The sequence below is a fragment of the Sturnira hondurensis genome, unplaced genomic scaffold (genome assembly GCF_014824575.4).
Source record: "Sturnira hondurensis isolate 20B ecotype Veracruz unplaced genomic scaffold, ASM1482457v3 Scaffold0003693, whole genome shotgun sequence".
NCBI classification, from domain to species: domain Eukaryota; kingdom Metazoa; phylum Chordata; class Mammalia; order Chiroptera; family Phyllostomidae; genus Sturnira; species Sturnira hondurensis.
This window is the reverse complement of record NW_028076324.1, coordinates 9,525,036-9,550,216: the sequence shown is the minus strand read 5'-3', so window position 1 is coordinate 9,550,216 and position 25,181 is coordinate 9,525,036. Positions and strand designations below refer to the sequence as shown.

Genomic DNA, 25,181 nt, shown 5'->3' with positions numbered 1-25,181 from the left:
GCAGCCCCCACCCCACCAGGAACATTCTCCTAGCAGTGGGGATGCCCAGGACCAGGCTAGATAGTGGGGGCATTCACGGCCATGGTCATCCCCACTCCCTTAGCTGGAAAGAGCTGAGAACCCCCGGGGGATTTCAGGGAAGTTGCCCAGGGACCCGGAGGTGGAGGGCGGGACTCTCCCTCCAAGGGGCCGGGTTTAGGGTAAGGAAAGTGAGGTAAGCACAGGCTTGACTCCTTAACACATGGATGTTTTGTTCATTGTGAACTTTTTGGCAGCCATTTTGACTTTTTCGAATGTTGTATCAACACCGTGTTCATCTTGGGAACTGAGGTTTGGGTGCGGGAGGGCTATGCTCATTCTCCTCACCCTGCTCTTTCAGATCTGCTCTGAGCCACTCCCTCCCCTCTTCGCAGTGGGAGCCCAGCAATCAGGCCACACACTTTTCTCTGCTCTGTGAATTTTATTCCTGGGGTGGCATCTGGTGACAGGAGTGAGTGAGGGGACTCACAGATTCTCTGATGGGGGGCGGGGCATGGTTAGGGCCTGAGTGATAAACAGCCAGCCAGGGACAGTCGGGAGGGCCAGGCGGACGGACCTCCGAGTTCAGAAGATCAGTGCCAGAACCCCAGTGTGCCCTGTGCAGGGCCTGGCGGCAGGGGTCAGTGTTCCAAGGCTTAGCGCCCCTGAGCCTGGAGCCTTTGCATCTGTAGGATCTGGCTCAGAATCCGTTGCACATCTTCGTCCATCTGGCCCTGGGGTGGGGGGAGCAGAGGGAGACCTGGGTGCCCCACCACTGTACAGATGGGGAAACAGAGGCCCAAGAGCAGCCAGTGGTACCGCCAGAGCCAGGGCTGACTCACCTGAATGGCATACAGGAGGTGGCTCCTATACAAGGCCACCACCGCACTGTGGTCCCTGGCAGCTTCCTGTACATGGTGGAGGGGCACTCAGAGAAGCAAAACACCCCCAAGACGCCAAATGATCCCCTTTGCACCCTGAGCCCCTATTTTGATGGCACGGACAAGCGTGGCAGTGCCAGTTGACAAAATATTGCAACATTTCCCTCCCACACTTGGCACGTTGGCCCCAGGGTCCCGTGCCCCGCCCCAGCCCTCTCCAGGCTCCCTGTGTGTGCCCAGGGCAGCTCTCACCTCCAGCTGCCCCTGGAGAGCCTTCACCTGCCCACGGAGGGCCTCCACCTCTGGGCTGCCTGGGGCTGCTGGCTGGCCCTTCAGTGCTTCCTTAAGACTGAAGACCTCTTTGGAGAGCTCTGTGATCTGGGGCAGGAGTGGGAGGTGTCACCCTGAGCTCAGGGCTGGAATAGCAGCGGTAAGGAAGATAGGAAGAGGCTTGCAAGGGAAGGTCATATCCTAGAGGCTAGCAAACTCTGGCCCATGGGCTAATAATGGTCGGAGGATTAAAAGTCAAAAGGACAAATGTTATTTTGTGGAACATGAACATTATATCGAATTCACATTTTCATGTGCATACATAAAATTTTGTTGGTGGGCGGCCACGCCCATTCGTGTTCACGTCACCTGTGGCTCCTGCTGCAATGGCAGACATGAGCCAAAAACGCTGCCTATGGGGCCCTTCACAGTGAAAGCTGACCCTGCCACACCCCCCTCTCGGAGTCTCTGTGAAGGGAAGATGATGGAACTGGGGGGCAGTCAGCCTGGGGAGCTGTGTCAGAAAGCAGGGGTTTGGGTCCCTCTCCAGCCAGTTTCCTTATCTGTGAGGTAAGAAGAACCATGGTTCTCACAAGTTAACTGATTCTGAGTGGTGATTAAGTTTAAAACTGCTTGGCACTCAATCAATGCTGAGCTTTATTATTATTTCTGTAGATCAGAGGTTCTCAGTCACAGGCCATTCTACCCCCAGAGGACACCCGGCAATGTCTGGGGGTGCTCCTGGAATCAAGTGGGTGGGGTCAGGGATGCAGCTCAACACCCCACAGTGCCCAGGACAGCCCCTCGCAGAGAGCACTGCCCCTGAATATCACTAGTGCTAAGAATGAGGAAACCTTCTACAAGTAAAGCATAGCCCCTACTGTAACTTTATCTTCATTTTACAGAGGTAGAAACGGGCACTCAGCAAGGTCAAGTGACTTATCCAAGGTCACACAGCAAGTTGTGTCTGGGTGACTCTTTGCACTGAAGTGCCGGGGCTCTAAGGGTCACATTCACTGTCCAGGACGTGCTGTGGGACTTTGATCTGTTCAATTTGCCTCTCAGAGCCTCATTTTGCTCATCTGGAAGGTGTAGATAATAATGCTTTCTGCTGTTTGGGTTGTGAGATTAAAAATGATGGTATGTGAAAAATGGCTGAGTCAATAACCAGAGGCCTCTGTTATCATTATGCTTACTATTTAAGAAAAGAACTTGGGCTCTGGCTGGTGTGGCTCAGTGGATTGAGTGCCAGCCTGCAAACTAAAAGGTCACTGGTTTGAGTCCCAGTCAGGGCACATGCCTGGTTTGAAGGCCAGGTCTCTGGTTAGGGGTATGTGAGAGACAACCGATCAATGTATCTCTCACATACTGATGTTTCTCTCCCTCTCCCTCCTTTCCCCTCTCTCTAGAAAGAAATAAATAAAATCTTTAAAAAAAAAGAAAAGAAAAGAACTTGGGAACTTGGGTTTGAACCCTGGAGGAACCACTGCATAGCTACGTAACCTCGGGCAAGTGGCTTCGTCTCTCTGTGCCTCAGTTTCCTCAAATGGGGATAATAAAAGCACCAATTTAATTGGAACTTAATATGAGGGTTAGATGCATTTTCCATGTTAAACGTGCAGCACAGGGCCCGGCATGTGGTAAGCACTCAGTAAATGTTACTGTGGCAGTAATTAGTAGTCGGAACAGTGGCCTGTCTGTATGTCTGAGTTGACCCCTTCCTTTTCCTTGCCTCAGACTCCTACCTGGAAAATGGGCGCATTTCCCAGAACCCTTTTAGCTGGGACATTCTTAGATTCCCACCAACCTCTGTTAAGTAGGGGCCCCGACCAAGTATAGGAAAAGGGGACCCACCTTCTTGTCCTTCTCTTTGGCCCTGTCCAAGGCCTCCTGGGCACGACTCTGGGCCTGGCGCGCTTTCTCAGCCTCGGTGCGCAGTCCCCGGAGCTGCTGCTCTGCCGTGGCTAGCTGGGCCTCAGCTGCATGCCGTTCACTCTTCATGAACAGGGCCTCGCGCTGCACCTGTGGCCCAAGCCGATGTGTGACCCTGAAAACGCTTGGTCCCCAAAGATGTCTGGACCCTAGAGGTCCTCTGACCCTCTATTTTGACCTGAGGACATTTAAGCCCGTTTTGACCTTAAGGCATTTGACTCAGGAAGTTCTGAATTTCCCAGGGCACTAGGAGCATTTTGACCCCGCCAAACCCCTCTGACCTGCTAGCTGTGCTGCCTAAGAAGAGTGACTTAAACCCTCTGTGTCCCAGAGACACTGTAAATGAGGACAATTACAGCCCCTTACTTCACAGAGTGGTTGTGAGGGTAAAATGAGCAAATGCATGGGATACGCTTGTACAGTGCCTGGTACACAGTAACTGCTCTAGTTGAGTTGCTGATATTATTATTACCACTAATGTTCTTTCCTCTGCCAGTGGTTGAAGGTAGACTTCTTAAAAAATGAACGAAAAACAGAAGAATCTGGATGAAAAGCAAACAGATGGCCAAAAGTTGATGACTGCATTTTTACAAAAATGTCAAGATCAGAGAGCGATGTTAGATTTGCAAAAATTGACCCTGGGCAGGCAGGTAACACTGGCCTTGATAGAAATAGCAGCTCCAGAAAAAAGTAGACAATAATTAGATATTACAATGAGTACAGATTGGTCACACATGAACAACTTAAATATATCCTAAACTGACTGATACATCAAACCAGACTTGTAAAGTTTACCTGAAAAACAAGTGATCGTGAGCAAGGTGAAAACTGCGAGGACATCCGTGCAGACGGCCATACTTAGGCTGGGTTGGGATCAAGGGGCCTAGCCCGTTTAAAAGGGGGTACCTTGGAAAAATAACCATTCTAGTTGTCATTTATAGATGGTCTGTACCATCACTGTCCTAAGTAGCTAACATAAATTAAACCACTTATTTCCACATGAGGATTAGGAACTATTACAGTCCCCATTACATGGGTGAGTAAACAAGCTCAGAGAGGAAATTGCTTTCCTGGCAAGCGTTGAATGTAGCTTCTTATTTACATACTTGCTAAAACAGTTCCCAGTTTTGTTTTGTTCTTTTTTAATTTAAGAAAAAAGGTAGAGTCAAAAGGTCCACTCTCAAGGACAAAATAAATATTCCCTGGGTTTAAAAAAAAAAACAAGTCAGCATCAAAATCTACTGGGTTCAAAATGAGATCAAAGACCCCTGTGCATGACGTTCTCTTCCAGAATGGGCTGGAGCATCAAAATACTCCGAAGCCAAAGTGACAATCTCAAAAGAGGCAGCTGGGGAAAAAAACGTAGAATCATTTTGACCAGCAGAGAAAATGGACACTTGGTAAAAACATCAGGGGAAAACCCCTAATTCATTGCTTGTAAAAAAAAAGAACTTGGGGTTCTGACCGGCATGGCTCAGTTGATGGAGTGAAGTGAAAGGTCACTGGTTCAGTTCCGGTCAGGGCACGTGCGGGGCTGTGGGTTCCGGCTCCTGGCTGGGGCATCACACACACTGATGTCTCTCTCTTCATCCCTCCCTTCCCCTCTCTCTAAATAGATAAATCAAATTCTTGAAAAATTCTTTAAAAATGAACTTGGGGAGATGAACACACAATACAATTATACACTTGTGCACCCGAAGCCTGTATAATTGTACTAACCAATGTCATAGGCCTGGGTTGTGGGCCACGTCCCTGCCAGGGGCATGCAAGAGGCAACCAATCGATGTTTCTCTTGCACATGGATGATTCTTTCCCTCACTTTCTCCCTCCCTACCCCTCTCTAAAAGCTAATAAATACAATCTTTAAAAAAAAAGAAAAGAAAACCTATGAGAATTCCTGCATGACTTTGGGGTACAAATACATTTTATAAATGTATTCCAAAAAGTGCTAACCATTAGAAAAAATGATGAGGTCAAAATGGCCAAAAAGTTTTAAAGAAGAAAACAAACAAAATAAAATAAAAGGAAAGGGAAGAAAGAAGAAAATGCAAGTTGAAACCTTCAGGAGGTCAGAATGGCTGCAGGGTCAAAAGTAACCGGGAACCAATGGCAGGGTTAAGTGTCTGGGGGACTGAAATCTATGGAATTGGGACACCTCTTGGCTGCAGGGTCAAAAGGTGACCCAGTGGCTGCAGGGTGTGCCCCTTGGGGGCCCAGCCAAGCTCACCTGGAAGACCTCGGCGCTGGTCTTCTCATGTCGGCGTCCTAGCTCCTCTAGCTGCCCCTCTAGCCGGGTCACTTCGGCCTGCAGTGTACCCACTATGCGCTCGTGCTCCAAGCGGGCCACGCTGCCCACACGTTCCCGTTCCAGCTCTGCCCGCAGCCGGGCAGCCTCCTTGCCTGTGGCCACCACCTCCTGCTCCAGGCTGGCCGCCCGGCCCCTCAGCTCCAGGGCCTCCTCCTGCAGCCGGTGATGCTCAGAGGCTGGCACTGCTGACTGGCGGAGCACCTCTGAGGCCTCGCGCAGCTCTGCCAGGCCCTGCCGAGCCTCCTCACAGGCAGCGGCCAACGCGGCAGCCTGGGCCTCGGCTGCATCCCGGGCTTGGCCCAGCTCAGTAGCTGCTGCCCGCTGCTGTTCTTCAGCGGCCTTGACAGTGGTCAGCTGCTTCTGTAGCACTTCCAGCTCCCGAATTTGCTCCAGTCGCACCTCCTCCCGCTGCGCCAGCTCTGCCCGCAGGCCCCGAGCCTCCTCCTCAGCAAGCAGCCTGCCAGCCCGGGCCTCGTCCAGCCAGGCCAAGGCGGCCTCCAGCTCCCGAAGACGGGAGTCCCGGTCCCGGAGATCCTCCCGGGCCTGCTCCAGGGCTGCCCGAAGCTGGACCATGTCACTGCTGCCTCCACCACCAGCCCCACCACCCTCAGCCTCACATACCCGCTCAGCCTCCGTAGCCTCCCACTTGCCACGGGCAGCCTCCAGCTCGTTGGCCGCCTCCCTCTCCCGCTGCCAGAGCGCCTCCTCCAAGCCACGAATCCTCATCTCCAGCTCAGTTTGTAGCTTTTCGGAGGCCTCGGCAGCACCAGAGTGTAGAACGGGGCCCGTGGGGACCCTAAGCGTGGTGGCCTCCATGTCCACGGTCTCTGTGCCTGTGAGCTGTCCGTCCACAGCACCCTCTCCATTGGCCTTGATTTCTGGTTCCTCTGCTTTCCTATTTGTGGCCTCTGCTCCCATGGCCTGTGTTTCCAGGTTTCCTCCTTCTAGATCTTTCATTTCTGTGGCCTCAGCCCCTATGGCCTTGGTACCCAGGGCTGTGGCTCCTGCACCCTCTGTTTCCACGGCCTGAGTGTCTATAGGTTTTGTTTCCGTGGCCTCAGTCCCTATAGATGCTGCTTCCAAAGCCCTGGCTTCTGTGGTTTCAACTACTGCAGCCTCCTCGTCTGTGATCTCAGCTCCATTAACTTTATTTTCTGGAGCCACAGAGCCATCCAACTCCATTTCTGTTGGCCCATTTCGGGTGGTCTTGGCTCCCATGTCCTTGCACTCCCCAGGGGCCGCCTTCTCTTCTCTAGGGGTCCCTTGTACTTCCCGCTGCTCCAGTTCCCGCACAGCCTCGGCATGCTGCCTGCGCAGCTGGTCAAACTCAGCCCGCAGGGAGTCATAGAGGGCCAGGGGGACGACCTCAGCGGAACCATTTGCCTCCATCTCATCCTTCTCAAAGCTCTCCAGGATCTGGGTGGGGGTGGGGTGGGAGCCAGAGGGAACTGAAGTGGCTGTGGGGGCACAGGGCAGTCTTGCCACCTTCCCCACCCATAGGCTCAGCCACATGTGTCCACCCCAAAACCCTGGGGGAACAATCCCCCAGATCTGTCTCTAGCCCACTTACCCCAGGCCTCAGTTTCCCCACCTGAACTTTCTCCATAAGTTCCTGGTTCTGTCTGGTGAGGGCATCCACCTGTTCCTGCAGCGAGGCCAAGAGCTCCTGGGCTGATGAGCTTAGCTGCTTGGAGAGCAGCGTCTGGGCCCCTGGCAGGGGCACGGAGTCAGACCCTGGGGTCCCAAGCCACGGGGGATGGAAGCTGGGGTCTGGAGTGTTGCTTTGGGGCCCCCGGGGCATGTGAAATAAATAACAAGTGAGGGCCAACCTTCTTTTCAGCTTCAAACTCTCCCCATGCCTATGGGTAAAAACTCTATCCCCTGGGACCCCAAGGACCAGGTGGGTGGGAGTGATGGAGGGTGGACAAGGTAGGGGCTCACCTGGCAAGTCGGACAGCTCACCCTCCTCATCCTGCAGGGTAGCCACATCATAGCTGGTGTTCTCCCGCTCATTCTAGTGGGGGGGGGGGGCAATGTCTGGCTTGAGTCCTGCCCCCCTCCCAATCTTTCCCCCCAGGAATCTAGAGTGGACAGCTGTTCATGGGTCTGTCTGACTCACAAATATTAACTGAGTGCCTACTATGTGCCTGGGACTATGCTGGGCTCCCAGAAAGACTAGTAAATGGCTCAATCACTGCCTGAGTGTGTGACTACAACCCCAACAACTGGGGCTGTACGTGCAGCCTGGACACGTGGGAGTGCGGGAGGGGTGGTGGGGTATACCTCACAAGGGCGTGTCTGTGCGGTGTGAGGCTGCGGCCTGCAGTGAGCACATGTGTGCAGCGCGTGTGTGCTCCTGTGTGAATTCCTGCGATGGTGTGTGATTCTGCACTAAAACACAGACTTGTGTTTTAGTCTGTTGTGTGTATGGTTGTGTTTTTCGTGTATATGAATATGTCTGTGTACTTACATACTTTGTGAACTGTATGTATATGTATTTGTGTGTGTACAGTCATTGTGTGATTAAATGAGAAGTGTTTGTTGTGTGCATTTATTTGTAAGGAGTGTGGTTGTGCTTTTATGAGCTGTTTGTTGTCTGCCTGCCTATTGTGTGTGTAAGACTACAGGCTGGGAGCATGGTCATCCAGCTCTGTGTGTATGTGAGTGTGTGGGATTGTGAAAGTTGGGAAATGTCCATTATGTGTGTATTACCTATGTGTGATTGTATTTGTATGTTTGTTGTGTGTGAGACTGTCTGAGTATTAATGTGGCTGTCATGTAACTGATTTGAGAGGCCTCTCCCCTGGAGGCCCCGCCCCCACTCTCTGCCCAGCCCACCTCCAGCAGGGACAGCCGACTCTGCAAACTTTCCACCTCCCTTCCCAAACTCTCCTTCTCCTCTTGCTTCTCTGCCAGCAGCTGCTGTAGCTCTTGCACCTGGAGGAGGGCGGCGGAGGCTCAGCCTCTAGGAAGAAACACGGGAGGGCTGGGAGGGCTCTCCCCTGACCTTCCGCCTACCTGTCTCTCCAGGCTGTGAAGGGAGCTGGCCTCCGCCTCTGGCAGCTTATGAAAGAAGCAGGGACAGGACTTGGATCTGGGCTGGGGGCCTCCCTGGCCCACTTCCTGCTTAGCAACCCTCCCTCCCAACCACAGACACCCACTGCGCCCCTACTGCACACCCAGCACTGCTCTGCCTGCTCATTCATTACTAAGCGCTTACGGAGTGCCTACTTTGGCCAGAACCCATTTTGGGCCACTAATTCATTCATTCAGTCAGTCAGTCACTCACTCACTCAAATATTTGTCCATCCTATAAATATTTATCAAACATCTACTGTGAGCCAGACACCATTCACTATGCCTTCCCTCATGGGCTTACAATCAAGTGGGTGAACGTGAATAAAATACATAGTATTCCCAACAGCAGCAAGTGCTTTTACATAAAAATAAAGGGAACTGGAAAGTGAATGGAAAAGAGTGTTACAAATTCTTCATATTTTAAATACGATGGGCAGGAAAAGGATCTTTGACACGGGGTCTTTGGGCAAAGACCTGAAGGGGGTAAGCGAGGGAGCCATGGAGAGATCTGAGAGAAGTGGTCCAGGCAAAGGGAACAGCACATGCAAAGGCCCCAAGGCAGGATCATGCCTGGTGTGTTGGAGGAACAGTGAGGAGGCCTGAGGCTAAAGCAGAGCGAGTGAGGGGAAGAGAGGGAGGAGGTGACGGTGGGGAGGTAGGAGCAGTTTTCTCCCCAGAATTCACCCCACCCCAGTCTGAGCGCCACCCTGTGTCCCTGCTGCTCCTCACCTCCTGCTTCCTCCGTTCCTGGTGCTGCTCCAGGCCCCGGATCTTCTGAAGCAGGCGGCCCCTCTCCTGTCGCAGCCTCACGATCTCCTCGTAGGCCTCACGGTCATCCTGTTCCCCCAACCCCAGCACCCACCACTTTCACATGAGGCGCAAGGGCTGTCCCACTGCACACTTGAGCAGGAGCTTCCTCCCCCCGCCCCGTTCCTACCCCTGGGGGCCCTCACTCTCCTCCATTGCCAGGGCATCTCTCACCGGCACAGGGATGCTGGCAGGGGGCTGAGGTGCCTTCCGCTTCTTGGGAGCCCCTCGCTTCTCATGGCTGGACACGGAGTTCTGGTGGGAGGGAGCGAAGGAACACACGGAAACATGCCAGCCTCCTACCTGGCTCAATCGGCCCACTCAGCCCACTATGTGTTCCAGGCCCCAGCTCTGGCCTCCCTTCCTGCATGATCCTGAGCAAGTCCCTGCTCTTGCTGGGCCTCACTGATCCCAGCATAGAGGGGCATAAGACCACATTCTCTGAGAGCTCCAGATCTTATGCTTTACTTTCTCATCTTCTCTGGGCCTTGGGACTTTCCCCAGCGAGGCCAGCCTATCTCCAAGCGTCCTTTCCCCCTGGAACTAAGGTGCTGTACGCTGAGAGCGGGAAAGAGGCCAGACCTGCCTCCTCACCTGACTACATTGGCCCGCAGGAATCTCAGTGCCCCTCACCCCCGACCCTGCCCCATGATCTGACCCCATCCTTCCCTTGTTCTCACGAGTTCTAGGAGTTAATGCTGTGGGTAATGTTGCCACTTGGTGGCAAAGTACCCTGAAGGCAGCATTCTTCACAAAGATGTCCTTTCAAGTCCTAACCCTGAGGCAGGGGTCCATCTCTTCCTTCTCTTCCCACAGAACTTGGGGCAAGGGGAAGGTAGTGTGTGCATAAGGAGGGGGCTCATCCACCGCTCAGGGGTCCATACCTGAGATGAGGCCTCGCCTGAGTCATCCTCTAGGAGGGCAGGGGAGAAAGAAAAGCAGGGTCAGGCACTGTGTTCTAGGGACTCCATTCCCCACCCTACGAAGGGCATCAGTGAACCCAAGGGACTTTATGGGGGTGGCTCCCGATATCCTAAGAATCAGAACTTTTAAGCTGGGAATCAACCTCTTTGGCATAATACTGATAGGAGGAGCCTTGGAACTCTCAAAAAGAGAGGACAGTGGCAGCTCCAGGACGGAGCAAGTGGGATGCCAATTCTCAGAAAAGGCAAAGATCCAGGAACAAGGATGACACGGGAAAGTAGAGTGGACCCCTGGACTATTCTAAAAGCTCTGGTGCTCCTTGAAACTGTCTAGAGTAGCATCAGGGAGCCATAAAACTTCCTATTCTGTAGCATATAGGGATACCTTGAAACTATCCACGGTAGGGAAAGGGGTAGCAAGAAACTGCCTAGAAGAAGGGTGCCCGAAATAGCTTAGAGGTGGGGCTTGCATACCACTGGGTGGTGAGGGGCGCTGGGCTGCTTCCTGCAGGAGGTGCAGGATGAGTTTGTCCCCTGCCAGGGTTCCGTAGTGAGTAGCATCCTGGCCCAGCGTGTCCGTGAGGCCTGGCTGAGCCCCTCCCTGCAGCAGCACCTCCACTGTTTCAGGGCTGGCCCCCTCGCAGGCCAGCATGAGGGCCGTCCTACCAGGAGAGGGGGCTGCTGAGAGGGTAAGGACAGCCTCAAACCCCTACACCTTCCTCAACACCAGGCCTGGGTTGAGGGAGGAGGTCAACTAGGTCCCCAAACCAGAGAGGCTAAGAGGCGTCACAGTGTCACACAGCACACAAGGGAATGGCCAGGAGAGGCACTCACCTGCCCTGCAGGTCCTGGTCATTCACGGCAGCTCCGTGCTGCAGGAGCAGGCGGCACAGATCTGTGTGACACATCTGAGCTGCTATGAGGAGGGGCGTTGTACCCAACTGGCGGGGGTTGGGTGAGGAATGAAACATCAGAGACCAGCCCTGGGAGGCCGGGAAGCCTATACAACTGTCCCTGAGCTTCATCTGAAACTTTCCCACACTATTCAAAGGGTGCCTGGGATACTGCCACTGGGCGGCAGTATCTGTCAAGTACAGCATCTTTCCCCAGAAGGTCCCAGAGGCTCACCCGGTCTCGGGGATTCAGATGTGCCTTGAAGGAGCAGAGCATTTCTGAGGAAGAGATGCAGCCACCAGCCACTGGAAAAAGGCAAAAGGACGGGGGTAGGAAGGGCAGAGCTTAGACGTTTTCTGGGAGCCTCTTGTCTGGGTGTGATTCTTATCTTTTATTTCCTGAGAAACTCCCACCTCCCCTGAAAGATCAATTAAAAAAATGTATAAATCCTACTTTACAGGCAAGGAAACTGAGGCCCAATCAGGTCCATGGTCACCCAGAGGGGTCAGAGGCAGAGCCACAATTAGGACCTGGGGTTGCTAACTCCTGGTCCCAAGCGCTTTCCCCATTCCACCGTGGTTCTCTCTTGGAGTAGAACTTCAGGCTGATTTTTGCGCATGCCCCCGCCTTGGTTCACTTACTGTGTACCTACTGTGTGCACAAAACCCTCACACAGAGAGCATTAGTGTTTACCAGAGGGATCAGACCTCAGCTGAGGCTGGACAAGCTTCTCGAGGTATGACCTCACTTCTGTTTTGAAGGTTAAAGGGGGAAGGTAGTGGTTACTGCAAGGATAAGGGTTCTGAGTTGGAAGCTGAGTGAGGCTGATACGGGAGATGGTGTGGATGCCCAAGCCTCAAAAAGGGGTGGGAGGGCTTTCTGCTGGGAGGTGTTGCTGGACAAGTCAGCAAACTGTGAGGTCTGCTGTGTGCCCCAGGGACTACAGGATGGTGTTTGCTGCTATAATCCTAATGCTTAGAAAACCTGGTATGTAGCAGGTCCTTGAGAAGTCTTCACTGAAAAAAGCCAATGAGCTTCCACATTGTGACCTAAGGCACTGCCACCACTAGGCGGCAGCATACTACAGCCGCAGGGAATAAAACTTTGAAGTGGGCCCAAACGGATTCTGTGTTCCCAAGAGGACGAACACAGTCCTCTAGAGTCATCAGTTAAAGTCATTCCAGAATGTCACAGGCATGGTGCACAGAGATAGGGCTGAGTTCTGGCTCAAGGGGGTAGGTCCCTTCCCCTCCCTCAGGGACATAGTTTGAATTTGATGAGTGTAAAGGCTACCTGGACCTCTGGCCTTCCGGAGATTCCCAGGAGTTCCTCCAAGGAAATGACACTCTGGTCACCCCAACACCCCCATCACCCTTCCCCCGGCCTGGCATACTGCAGGCTGAGCTTTGGGGTCAGACAGCCTAGGTCCTCCCTATTTTTTTGTGGGTGAAGCTCAATCACCTTGTCTGTCCAAGGTCAATACCTGCAGCTCAAAGGGTCACTGAGGCTCAGCACCTGACATAGTAGGTGCTCAGCAAGGAGGAAAGAGAAGGAAGGCTGGTCCCCAGAGCCCTGGGTAGAATAAGCCCCAAGCCTAGCACCCTCTGGGCCCTGGAGGGCAGGGCAAGGCTGGGTGTACCCACCTGCATGATGCAGAGCTGTCCACCCACTGCTGTCCACAATGTCCACCACACAAGATGCCTGGGGAGAGGGTGGGCCAGGTCATTTGAGGAGCCGTTCCTCTTCATTGCTGGTTTCTGCGGGAACTGCCCCTCGTTGGCTCTGCTGTATTCAGGCTTCTGGCCCCACCCGTCTCCTCTCCCACTCACCTGCTCTGTGGAGCCTGTCTCCGCATGGGCCTCTGAGTGACTCTTTGTTTTTATAAAAGTTGGTGAGAGAAAGGGAATAGCGAGGAGCTCAGAAGCAGCTGAGGGTTTGGGGAGAAGATGGGAGTTCTAAGAGTACCTGTGGCCAAGGAAGTACCTAGGGCTTGGGAGAAACTGGAGCTCAGGAAATACCTGGCATTGGGGGTATATCTTGTATGCAGGAAGTATCTGGACACTCAGGAAGAAGAAGCTCGGGAGTGAAGGGGGTGAAGGAATAGCTAGGATTCAGGGAGTACAAGGGCTTCACGGAAGTGCTGTGAGTCAGGAGCAGTCAGGGCAAGGGAGTATCTGAGACGAGAAAGGAAATGACCTGTAGCAGTTGCTTCAAGCACTGTGGGTGCCCATACTTGGCAGCCAGGTGGAGGGCATTGTAACCTGAAAAGGAGAGAAGATTTAGTAGGGCTCCCGACACTCAGGAAGCTCTGGCTGCTCCCCAGCTTGTGTCAACTATTTGTGATGATTGTTTCCCTGTGTCTAGCAAGTCCCCAAACCCTGGTACTTCTCAAACCCATGCTACTCCCTGTGGTCAGAGGGAGTAGGGAGTCAGAGGGACTCTCCAAGCCCCAGCTAGTCTGTCCCAGACAATCTCACCTCCGTTACACACTCCCACCCACCCTCCAAGCCCTACTTCCCATATCCCCAGCTATTCTACACGTTCAGCTACACTGAAGTGCTAGCCATGCCCCTCAGAGTTCACAGTTGTTCTGTATGTCGCACCTAATCCACACACCCTTGCTATTCCACGTGCCAGCTGTGTCCCAGCCTTTGATACTAGACAAATTTGCAGTTACTTTACACATCCTGGCACTGTTTGTTGCCTAAAGCTTCAGACATGGATATGCCCCATGCCTAGTTAGTCCCTAAGCCCCAAATACTTCTTTTGGCCATGTAATCTATCTCAATTATTCCTTCAGATGCCTCATTAAGTCATAAACCCAGATTCTCTTTCTATTCTAGCTATTCCCAGAGCTCCAGCTACCTCTAAACCCCAGCTACTCCACATACTCAGTTACTCTGTCCAAATTCACTTTATTCACATGCCCCCAGATACTTCCCAAGCTCACATACTCCTCTGTTGCAACTACTTCCTCTGACTCAACCACAAACTGAGTCCCAGCTACTCCTCATCTACAAGTTGATTCCCCTTGCTTGGTGACAGCAATGGTTCCTGTCCTTGGGCACCACAGCCTGACACCCTGTGACACCCTGGGGGCACTAAAAGGAACCCCTTCTTTCTCAGCAAGACACTGAGGACATGAAGTAGGGTCTGGCTGGACCCTCAGGCTGTGTACCTGGTCTGAGTTCCTCCTCCCTCCCCTGGGGCCTGGTGGGCAGTACCTGCCCCATCCGTGCTCATGACGTTGGCGCCGTGTGCCAGCATCACCTCCATACAGCTGGCTGCACCCCTCATAGCTGCCAGGTGGAACCTTGAAGTCAGAAGTAAAGGGTAAGCCGTAGGGTGACTAACCCTCAGCCATCACAACCCCCAGGTGTGGGCACTCACGCAGACTTGCCCTCGGGGTCCAGCTTCGTAGGCACCAGACCCTTGCGGACGATGAGGGAGGCCACTCGCGTGGCATCATTGTTCTCCACAGCCTGCAGCAGCCTCTCATCACTTTTGCCCCAGTCCTGGCTCTGTGGGGCACACCCAGAGGACCATGGGGCCAGGCAGCCACTGCCCCCTTCCCACTTCCCCTGGCAGGGGCTCTGGGCTCTCACCACCCACCCCTGGGCACTTGCCTGGCGCCTGACTCTGGCTGCCGGCTTCGGGATGGGGCAGGGACCACAGGGTGGGCAGGAGCCGAGGTCGGTGGGGCTGAGCCGCAGCTGCGGGGGTTGGGGGGTCAGGTGGTCCTGACTGGGGTCCTCAGTGTCCTCCCAGCCTGTGCCTCCCAGGATCTGTCTCTAGGCCCATCACCCCAAATGTCCATCCAGACCCACCGCCAGCATCCTCCCATTAAACCATCCCAGATAAGCCCCCCAGCATCTTTCCTTAAACTGTCCCCCACACCTAGGCCCCCAGCCTGTCCCTCAGTGACCAGCCACCTTCCCAACATCACCCCAACAACGGACCCACACATCTTTCTGAACTACCCTATAAGTCTTGCCATAAGAAGCCTTGAAAGTGTCCCTTTAAATGTTCCTTGGAACCACCCTCTGCCATGAATCCTACCATCACCCCTAAAATGCTACAATTGTGAACCAATGTCCTCCAAAATCTGTTCCCCCAAATCATAGCCTGAAATGCATTCCATAATGTCTTTCCCAAGTTCTTGATGTGTTCTCCAAAATTGTCCCCCTAAATGACTTCATCATCTGTCCCCAAAATGTCCTCCCCTGAAAATCTCTCAAATGTCCTCTGAATTTGTTCTCCAAATGTCAGTATCTTTTCCCAGAAGTGATCCCGCAAAATAGCATCCAAACTCTCCCCTCAATAACCCCTTCCAAAACTGTTCTCCAAAGTGTCCCTTCAAATGAGGGACAATTATCCTGTCAATTATCCTAAGTGTCCCCATCTATCTCCCCAAAAGCCCCATCCATCCCCCCAACCTCTGCCCCCTCCCAGCTCTTCTCCCAGGGGCTGGGGGTGGGGAGGGGTAGGACGGGGGAGAGTTAGGACCCGAGTCCCACCGGCTCCCAGGCCCCCTCCTCTGGCCCTACCGCAAAGGAGTTGGCGGAGCACAGACACAGCTGCTTCATGGCGTCGGGTGGCCAGAGGGGCAGGAGGGAGGGGCAGGCACTGCCAGAGCTCGGTGGTCAGACCTGAGAGTGGTGCCAAACCCGGCGCTGCCCTCCCTACCCCCTTACCCGCTTGACCCCCTCCCGGGTGCCCCTCCCCCAAGGTAATGGGGAGAGCCAGGGAGGGGGCTGGGCAGAAATGGGAGTGTGGGGGTGGGACGGGAATGGTGCCGCCCTGGCCAGACCTGACCTGATTTCCAAGAGGAGGCTGCTGCCAAGGGGCCTGGCTCCCTCATCCCTGCAGGCTGCCCACTGGGTCTCCACGGACCAGCCTGCCTGCGTGGTCTCCACCTCCTTCAAGCTGGCTGGGAGTGGCAAGTGACTCTCCGCCTGAGCCCTGGATGGACAGAGCCTCCCACTGCCGCCCTGACATCCTGGCTCATTCACCCGGCATTCATTCACTCATTTGTTCATTGCCCCATTCATTCACTCATTCATCCCTCATTCATCCATTCATTCAACTGCCAGTGGGGCTCTGCAGTCTGATAGACCTGAATTTGACCAGAGTCACACCCACTGCGCTGCCACACATACTACTACCTGTGTGACTCCACTAAGATACTTACCTGCTTTGGACTTCACTTTCCTCATCTGGGAAGTGGGTTTCATAATAAATAGTAGCTACCACAGAGGGTTATTGGAGGACCATGAGGCACTTTACGCAAAGCACTCGGGACGTTGCCCAGTAGATAGTAAATGCAGCATAAACGTGAATTCACTCATCAAACAAAGATGCGGTTGGCCCTGGACAGGGCGGCTCAGTTGGTTGGGCATGATCCCGCAAACTAAAAGGTTGCAGGTTTGATTCCTGGTCAGGGCACATGCCTGGGTTACAGGTTCAGTCCCCAGTCAGGGGGTGTGCAGGAGGCACCCAGTTGAGGTTTATCTCTCACACCATTGTTTCTCTCTCCTCTCTTTCTCCCTCCCGTCCCCTCTCTCTATAGAGTCAACAAAAAGAAATTTAAAAAGTTAAAAAGTTTAAAAAAAAGACATCTTTGGGCCTGTGTGCATACCTAACACAGAATCCTGGGAACGCAGGATGCCATGCCGGATGTGTGTGTTGCGGGGAGGGCTCAGCCATGGGCTCTAACTCCAAGGGGCTGGCTAGTCCAAAGAGGAGCCTGGAACGGACCTCCTGGCTCACACCGCGGATTTCCAACTGCCCTTGGCCTGTCCTCCTGGACAGGCCCCCACAGTGAGCCATGGGCACCGTGCCCCCCAGGGCCTCAAGCCAAGTTTTGGCATTATCTGGCCCCTCTCTCTCCTTGCACACCCGATCTACCAGGCCAACCCCACTGGCTATAAACTACCTCAGGTCCACCCTTCTCGCTCGTGGTCCAGCCCCATCACCAAGCTGGGGATGCCCGCTCCCTGGTCTCTCAGCTTTTGTCCTGTCTCCTTTGTCCCTTGTCTCCCAGCTTCCTAAAGCCTGCATCAGATCCTCTCTCTCCCATGCCAAAGCCTCCAGCGACCTCACTCAGCATCAAATGCAAACTACTCACATGGCCCTGGAAGTTCTAAGGCAGGGAATCTGCAAACTGATCCTTAACCAAATCCCACCCTTGCCTGGTTTGTCAGGTTCAAGAGCTCAGAATGAATTTTACATTTTTAAGTGGTTGGGCAGAAAGCAGAACTCAAAAGAATAATTTAGTGATGTGTGAAAATCACACGAAATTCACATTTTGATGTCCACAAAGTTTTATTGGGACAGAGCTACATCCATAAAGATGGCTTATAACTGCTCCCAAGTTGCAATGGCAGAATTGAGGCTGGAGGGTCAAAGAAGCCAAAAATATTTATCATCTGGCCCTTAACAGGAAAAATGTGCCCACCTCTGCTCTAAGCACCCGCCCTTGTCAACTCCCTGAGCTCATCTCCCCTACATTATTTCCCCTGAGCCAATCCATCCCAATGCAATGGCCTCCTTTGGGGTCCACAAACAGCTTGGTCCAACCTCCAGGTTTTGCTCTCGCTGTTCTCTCCACCTGAGTGCCAACCCTCCGGCACTGCCCTGGTGGCTGACTCCTTCCCTACTGTCTGCCTCCGAAGACACCCCTTCAGAGAGCCTGCTCTCACCTCCCTTGTCACTCTCTAGCTGCTTAGTAGGGTTTGTTTCTCCTCCACTGCTGTTAGCACCATCTGCCACCATACTGTGTACCTTCCAAAACAATGTTTCTTTTTTTTTTCATTCTGTTTCTTCTTGGTCTGTCCCCTAGAATATAATTTGTATAGGGCAGGGACTCTGGTCCATCATGGTCACTGCTGTATCCCTAGCAGGTGCTGGATATAGATTTTGCAGAACCCAGTGCAAAAGGAAAATGCAGGGCCTCTTGTTAAAAAGTTATTAGGAATTTCAAGATGGTAAGAGCAGAGTATTAAACCAAACAAACACCTAAACGGGGCCTGGCACACAGTAGGTAATTAATAAGTGTCTGTTGAATGAATTAAAGAAATGGGGACTCTCGTAAGTAAATATGAGAGAAAGAAAGAGGTTTTCCAGGAATCATTGAGGCAGTGGGACTCTATGAATCTCTAAAACCCCAATCTTTTTCTTGTGGGACTTTTCTAAAAGCTGAAATAAGGGCAGCAGGCCAGTGGAAGACCAGTTAACTCCTACTTGCTGAATGGAAACACTGAGGCCCAGGGCAAGTACTGCTGTCTGCTGGGGCCTTGAAGAAGAGGCTGGTTTTAGAGAAGCAGAATGGACCCGGAGGGCACCGCAGGCAGCAGAGGAGGACTGGAGCAAGGGTGTGAGGGCCAGACCGTGTGCTGAGAAGAGGAGAATGACAGGTCCGCTGAGACATGAGGTGGGACTTCTGCAGTCATGGGTGTTTGCTTTCTTCCCTTGGGGAGCTGAACAAAGGCTGAACCTGACTCCTGCTGTCTGCTGAGAAACTGGAGCCGGGCAGGTGGAGGGAGAGATGGCAGATGCCATGCCGGATGTGTGTGTTGCGGGGGAGGGAGGGATGCAGGACAAGCTTCTCCCCTCCTTCCTCCCTTAGGCCTCCCAGCTAGTACTCCAGCGCCCCCAGCCCAACCCAGGTTCCTCCCTGCTAGGAGTAAACACTATCCCCTGCCCCCCAGATGCCTCCAGAGATCCCCATACTCAGTTTGAGATTTTAACACCTGCCAGTCCCCCCTTCTCCCTCGCCCTTGACTTTGTGCCACACACCTATCAAAAAACACCCATGCCCAGAACTAGGAGTTTGTTTTTTTGGGTTTTTTTTAGTGGCACAAAACTTTGAAAAAATCGATTTCAGTATAATTCTGCTTTTGAAATTAAAGTTATTTGTTTGGCTTACCACTGGCTACAACTTCAGAAATTTTGGGGGGCTAATGTGAAAAATCTAAGTTAGGAACTGATTCCAAACTGGAAGAAAAAGTTCAGGGGCATTCCACAGGGCATGGAGCTGAGCTCGTGTCCCGTTTTGTAGGAGGTTAATGAGTCATTTAATTCCTTTCTAGTTCTCTATTCTCCTTCTCTCTTTTTTAAAGGTTTTATTTATTTATTTTTAGAGAGAGGGGAAGGGAGGAAAAAAGAGAGGGAGAGAAACATCAATGTGTGGTTGCCTCTTGTGCATCCCCAGCCCACAACCCAGGCATGTGCCCTGACTGGGATTCAAACCAGCTTCACAAACTTTACTTCACAGTCCAGTGCTCAAGCCACTGAGCCACACGAGCCAAGGCTCTTAATTTTTTCAATCAATGCACTAGCCCCCTGCCCCCCCCAAAAAAAAAGCCCAAATCGTGAGGAAGTCTGGTGTCTCAATTTCAAGCTATGTGACCTTGGGCAAATTCCTTAACCTCTCTAGGCCTCCATTCCTCATCCATTAAGCGGGGATCATAAAAGCTACTACTTCATTAAGAGATTAATGTACTAACACCTGCAAAGCACATGGTGAGCTATTTATAGTATTTGAACACAAATAAGTAAAAACAAAAATAAATGAAATAAAAGTGAACTCAATGATATTCAATTAAAAATTAAATATAAAATTAAAATAAATTTAAGAGTGAAAAGGAATGTTGAAATCAATACATAACGAGAATAAGTAAAATAAAATAAGTTGAAAAACTGAGGGAGGCCACACAATGGGCAGCAACAGATCGAAGTCACACAGCTTATCAGGGGCAGGACTGAAACCCAGAGCCACCTAACTATAGAACCAGGCTTGTGGCCCTGGCCCCTTTTCCGGCCCTCAAGGGCTCTTCCAGCTGGGCCCTGTCTGCCCTGAGCTGTCCCTCACTACCTCTGCTCCAGCCAAAAGAACTTGCTGATAATCCCGTATGTCCCTAAATCAACCAGGCCCAGTCTACCCTCTGAACCTTTGCCCACACTCCTATGTGACTTCACTTATCTAAATCTTCCCTGTCCTTTGAGGTTCCTCTCCAGAGCTGCCTCCTCTAGGCAAGCTTCTCTGATTGCTCTGGGCTATGACTGCCAATGGGAGGCCCTATCATGGGGTGGAAAGACTAAGGGCTCTGAAGTCAGGCATGTTTGAACCTCATGCTGCCGCTTGGCTTTCTGTGTTTCTGACCAGAAGAGGTGAGTTAACCTTTCTGGACCTTGGTTTCTTCGTGCTGTAAGTGTGAAGTCAAGCCGGACTGAGGCCAGTACAAAGGGGCATTGTGACTCTACATGCAAATGCTCACTTAGGTCTCTTAATCTGTGCCCTGGACTGGCCTCCACATTGGCAGGGACTGAGATGGGGGCCGGAGGGAATGGAGGTGACAGAAGAAGAAGCATTTCCCTCTGAGGGTACCCAGTCCAAAATATAGCTGCAAGGGAGGCCAGCTCAATCCCACCTCAGGGCCTTTGCATGGGCCATTCCCTTCACCTAAAACACAGTTTTTTCAAGTAAACACACAAGTCCCTCCCTCTTTCTCTTCTGATCTGTGCTTTAGATCAGATATTCTTTAATATCAGCTTTTTGACAAGGCTTTTGCTGACAACTTACTTTAAAATTGCAACTATTGTCCTGGCTAGTGGTGTAGCTCAGTGGATTGAGCGTGAGCCTATGAATCAGAGGATCGTGGTTCAACTCCCGGTTAGGGCACATGCCTGGGTTGCAGGCCAGTTCCCAGCAGGGAACTCATGAGAGGCAACCACACATTAATATTTCTATCCCTCTCTCCTTCCCTTCCCCTCTAAAAATAAATTTTAAAAAATCTTTAAAAAAATTGCAACTATTTCCCCAGACACTCCAATTCACCTTCCTTGCTTTCTTTGTCTTGATAGCATGAAATATGCCTTTCAACTCATTTGTCTTGTTTAGTATCCATCTCCCCCACCCGACTGTCAGGTCCTGAGGGCAGAGATTTTTGTCTGCCTATTCATTGCTGTTTGTTCTGTGCCAAAACAGTGTCTGACGCAAATGTTTGCTGAATAAATAGGCAAAAGCAAGAGATCATGGTGAATACAACACAATATGCAGATAATGTATTATAGACTTGTGTACATGAAATTTATGTAATTTTATTAACCAATGTCACCCCAATACATTCAATTAAAAAAATTTCCCCATCCTGGCTGGTGTGGCTCGGTGGGTTGGGTGTGTAGGCCTGTGAACCAAAAGGTTGCCAGTTCAATTCCTAGTCAGGGCACAGGTCTGGGTTGCAAGCCCGGTCCTCACCTGGGGACACGGGAGAGGCAACTGATCGACATATCTCTTGCACATCGAGGTTTCTCTCTCTCTTTCTCCCTCCCTTCCCCTCTCTCTAAAAATAAATAAAGAAAAAAATTTTTTTAAGTTTCCCAAGGGCAGTTGGCAATTTTATCACATAAAGCATTGAAATTTAAACATGACTTGGAAAAGCATCTAATATATAACAGTAAAGACAGCTGAACTGTATTTTTAAATCAGTTAAACTCCTTGAATGTGAAATTGCCCTTTGCCTATTATAAAAAAAGCAAGAATCAGAGTCTACAAGAAAGTGAGCCCTCAAAACAGCAAGTGGTTGCTGTAACTGGGGAGAACAGAGATCTGCTGGAAGGAGCCAAATTGGGAGGGATGAGGAGGGTTTGGTAGGCACCGATTTGGGGAGAGGGCAGTCCAGGTGGAGGAGCAGCCTGGGCAGAGGTACAGTGGCTGGAAAGCTTGAGCAGGAAACAGTGGGGACATCGGGTCAGCAAGTGTAGGAAAGGAAAGGAAGGGGCAGTGGCCAGAGGCTAAAGGGGTACACTTGAACCTGTGGGAGGTGAGGAACTATGGAAGAGTTTTGAACAGAGAGGGCTCTGGTCATGTAGAAGCTGTTGAAAGAGTCTGATCGGTAAGGGATAAAGACCCAAGGGCCCAGTGGACCAGCAAGGCCCTGGGGGACAGAAACCTGAGGTTGGGGGACAGCAAAAATCTCAATGGCCTCAGACTTACCTCTGACTTCTTAAATCGAGCCCGGAGAGTTTTCATGGCCAGTATCCGATGTTTCTCCTCAACCCAGGCCACCTGGGAAAGGCCAAGGGGTGAAGTATATCAGTCCTGGTGAGCAGGAGGGGCAGCTGCCTTTCCCTCCTCCAAAGGACCGCTTCCTCCTCCCTGGGCCATCCTGGCCCCTAGAACAGGACACAGACATGCCCCATCTCCTCACTGCTGTGTGTCCTTCAGCAGGTCACTTGCCCTCTCTGAGTTTCACATCTTTCATCCTTAAAGTGAGGAAGATAATCCCCTCTTGCCAACTCATGGTAAGTTTTCAGTGGGGTCCATAGCACAGAGTCAGCGAAGAGCAGGTGCTTAAAAATGCACTTCACCAGTGGCCCAAGCAGATCAAGCTTGTTCTGGTCTCCAAGCAGTTATTTCTCCCTAAAATGCCTTTCTTTTCCCCTCCCTGATGAACTCCTAGTCATTCTTCACACCTCCGTTTTAAAATCCTGTGTTTTTATCTATCAGCTTTGTCTTTCACCAATAGGCAAAGCTCTAACTCACCAAACTGGGTTTCTCCAGCCCTAGCTGGGTCCTTTCTTCCCCAGCCATGGCTTCACAAGCTCAAAGTGCCTGGATTGGTTCTATCATCTTGAACAGTAAAGTGCTCTTTGAGACTCTCAGCACAGAGGCATGTTTCTTGAATAGTCAGAGCATCCTTGCAGCTAAGTCCCCTTATACCAGCCTGGCTTCTGAGTGAGAGCACGGAGGAAAGTCACTCAAGGTGGGTGGAGTCTGGGGCCACAGTTTTATGCATGCGTTTGCACACACGAGCACAAAGCATGTGTGTGCATGCCTGTCTGTGCACCTATGCCTGTTCCATGTTCCATGCATGTGTAGGAATAGGCAGGTCAGGCAGGGATATCTTGAAGGGAATGTTTTGCTAGATGTGTGGCTCAGGATTCCATCCTATGTCTGAGCAGAATTTCTGTGAAGGTGTGTCTTTCACCTGCCCTTTCACCTGTCGACCTGCCCATGATTCTCTAAGACTTCCTTCCTTCTACCTACCCACTCACCTGTGCATCCATCTTCCTATTCTAGTACTTACACGTCCACGCACAAACTCAACTGCCCAACTCTTCTCTGGTCCTTCATGCACCCTTCAACGATGCTTCATTCACCCTGCAACCACCATCTACCATCCACCCGCCCGCCCATCCATCCACCCATTCACCCAGCTATCCACTCACACACACATCCAACACCCACCCACCCACCCACCCATCTACTCATCCATCCATCCTCATCCACCTTCCACTGACTTACTAATTTTCTATTCAACTATCCATCCATCTGCCAATCCATCCATTTACTCTTTCATCTACCCACCCCTCCATCGACTGCCCATCAGTTCATTCATCCCTCCAATCTACCCCATTCACTCAATGTACCTCTTCACTCATCACCCACTTCATCCTTTTTCTTTGCCCCTGTCTAAAAGATTCAATCACACCCAGAGAAAAGTGTAATAAGAGATCCAAGAGAGGATTCCACAGGTTGAGCAGGTGGGAATATGTGGGCTTGCGGCAGGGGAAGCACCCTCATCTAGGGAGCTGCTTCCCGAAGAGGTGATGATACATAAACAGGGCCTGAAGGCCAGGCAGGTTATTGAGCAGCAAGAAAAGAGGGTACATACCCTAGACAAGACCAAGGCTGAGAAGTGCATGCAGGAATGTGTGTTGGCAAGGGTGCCTGGGTAGCCCCTCAGTGTGACTGGAATATATACCAGCCCCTCCTTTCTCCCACATGCCAGGGCTCAGGGGCAAGGAGCCCAAGGTCCTGAAGGGTGCCCCCATCCCAGGCCTCCCTTCTCTCCTGCCTCTCCTACCTCCTGTAGCTCCAGTGACTCCAGCACCAGGCCACTGTGTTCACTGCTGGCTCCGGTTACCCACTTCCAGCTGGGCCACCAGCTCGCACCAGCAACTCCGAGCACTCAGCTCTGACACCTGATCAGCTCTGAGCCGGCGGGCGGGCAGCAGCCCCAGGGGGATCGGGGATGAGCTGAAGGAGGCGGCAGATTGGCAGCGGGGCTGCCTGTTGGCCAACGGGATCTAGTGGGAAGACACCAACTTTTCCCCTATCATCACTGGACCAATTTCCGTTTCTGGAATGAGCCACTCTCTTCTCCTCCCAGCCTTTGCACTTGCTATTCCCTCTGCCAAGAGCAGTCTTTCTGTACCCTGTGTCACCCCCAATCCGTTCACTCTCCCTCTTTCACTCCTACTCACTCTTCGGATCTTTGCTACATCATCCTCTCCTCCAGGAAGCCTTTCTGGGTGTCCCCAGGCTGCATCACGTGCCTCATCCGAGTTTCCTCATCGCCAGGTGCCCTCATTGCACCTCAGCCACACTAAGTCACCATTGCCCAGTTACTGGCTTGTGTCCATCATCAGCCACAAAGTGCCACCTTTGTTCTTCAGTGTTTCCTGAGCACTGATGAAGTCGGTGCTCAACTCGTGTTTCTTAAACGAGTCCCAAAGGCCACCAGCCCCGATGACCCTGAGCAGTTTCTCTAGCCTCTTGGTGCAGTCTGGACCTGCCCCGCTGAGTGGAGATCATCATCCACCTGAATAATATTCAGATTACTTACAGTGGCTTCAAAGACCCTCTCTAGTGAGGCCTCAAGTTGCTCCCCGCCACAGGTACCCTTCACTTGTAACTTTATAAACTTCTGAAATGTGCAACGGAAAGAACGTTAGACTAGAAGCCAGAGTCCTGGGTTCCTTCTCTCCGACTCTGTCCTCAAGGGGGTTGGAGGTGAAGAAGGAGCATAAGTTTACTAATTTATAAAAAGGGGAAATAGCTGTGTCCCTCCTTTTAGAGGTGACTGGAGAACTCTCACGTGCTCTGCAGCTTCCAGCCGGGTCACAGACCCTTTCCCGCCCCACACGAGCGTTTAGAAATAGGCCAGTTTTTTCCACCAGCAGTTAAAATGGCGCCTGTGGCGTCAGTGACAGGCGCATGCGCCTTGGAGGGAGCGGCCCGGCAGCTCGTCCTTCTAACGTGTCCCTCCCAATTTCCGGCGGAAA

General features: G+C 52.0%; 1 protein-coding gene across 5 annotated transcripts; it reads right to left on the bottom strand.

Annotated features, from left to right (window-relative positions):
• Positions 1-440: 440 nt before the first annotated feature.
• On the bottom strand, positions 441-25,075 carry ANKRD24 (ankyrin repeat domain 24). 5 transcript variants are annotated; one of them, XM_037042574.1, is made up of 22 exons: positions 23,981-25,075; positions 22,108-22,179; positions 14,738-14,824; positions 14,502-14,632; positions 14,336-14,424; positions 13,308-13,372; positions 12,755-12,812; positions 11,346-11,416; positions 11,052-11,158; positions 10,692-10,879; positions 10,179-10,207; positions 9,469-9,549; positions 9,217-9,324; positions 8,428-8,472; positions 8,248-8,346; positions 7,351-7,423; positions 7,001-7,119; positions 5,329-6,825; positions 3,024-3,191; positions 1,152-1,277; positions 861-926; positions 441-752 (listed from the first exon to the last, which is right to left on the bottom strand). In XM_037042574.1, the coding sequence occupies exons 2-22, from the start codon at positions 22,141-22,143 to the stop codon at positions 675-677; spliced, it is 3,321 nt and encodes a 1,106-aa protein (XP_036898469.1). In that variant the 5' UTR covers positions 22,144-22,179; positions 23,981-25,075; the 3' UTR covers positions 441-674. The 5 variants fall into 5 exon arrangements, with proteins under 5 accessions (XP_036898469.1, XP_036898470.1, XP_036898468.1 ...); XM_037042575.1 differs by lacking the exons at positions 22,108-22,179; positions 23,981-25,075 and adding an exon at positions 15,659-15,908 and having other exon boundaries at positions 441-778; XM_037042573.1 differs by lacking the exons at positions 22,108-22,179; positions 23,981-25,075 and adding an exon at positions 15,659-15,906.
• Between the last annotated feature and the right edge of the window lie 106 nt (positions 25,076-25,181).

Coding starts and splice junctions, on each gene's coding strand:
- ANKRD24 (XM_037042573.1), bottom strand. CDS start 15,697: ATGAAGCAGCTGTGTCTGTGCTCCGCCAACTCCTTTGCG. Junction 14,633..14,737: donor CAGCCAGAGTCAGGCGCCAG/GCAAGTGCCCAG, acceptor TGTGCCCCACAG/AGCCAGGACTGGGGCAAAAG. Junction 6,826..7,000: donor AACTTATGGAGAAAGTTCAG/GTGGGGAAACTG, acceptor ACCCCCACCCAG/ATCCTGGAGAGCTTTGAGAA.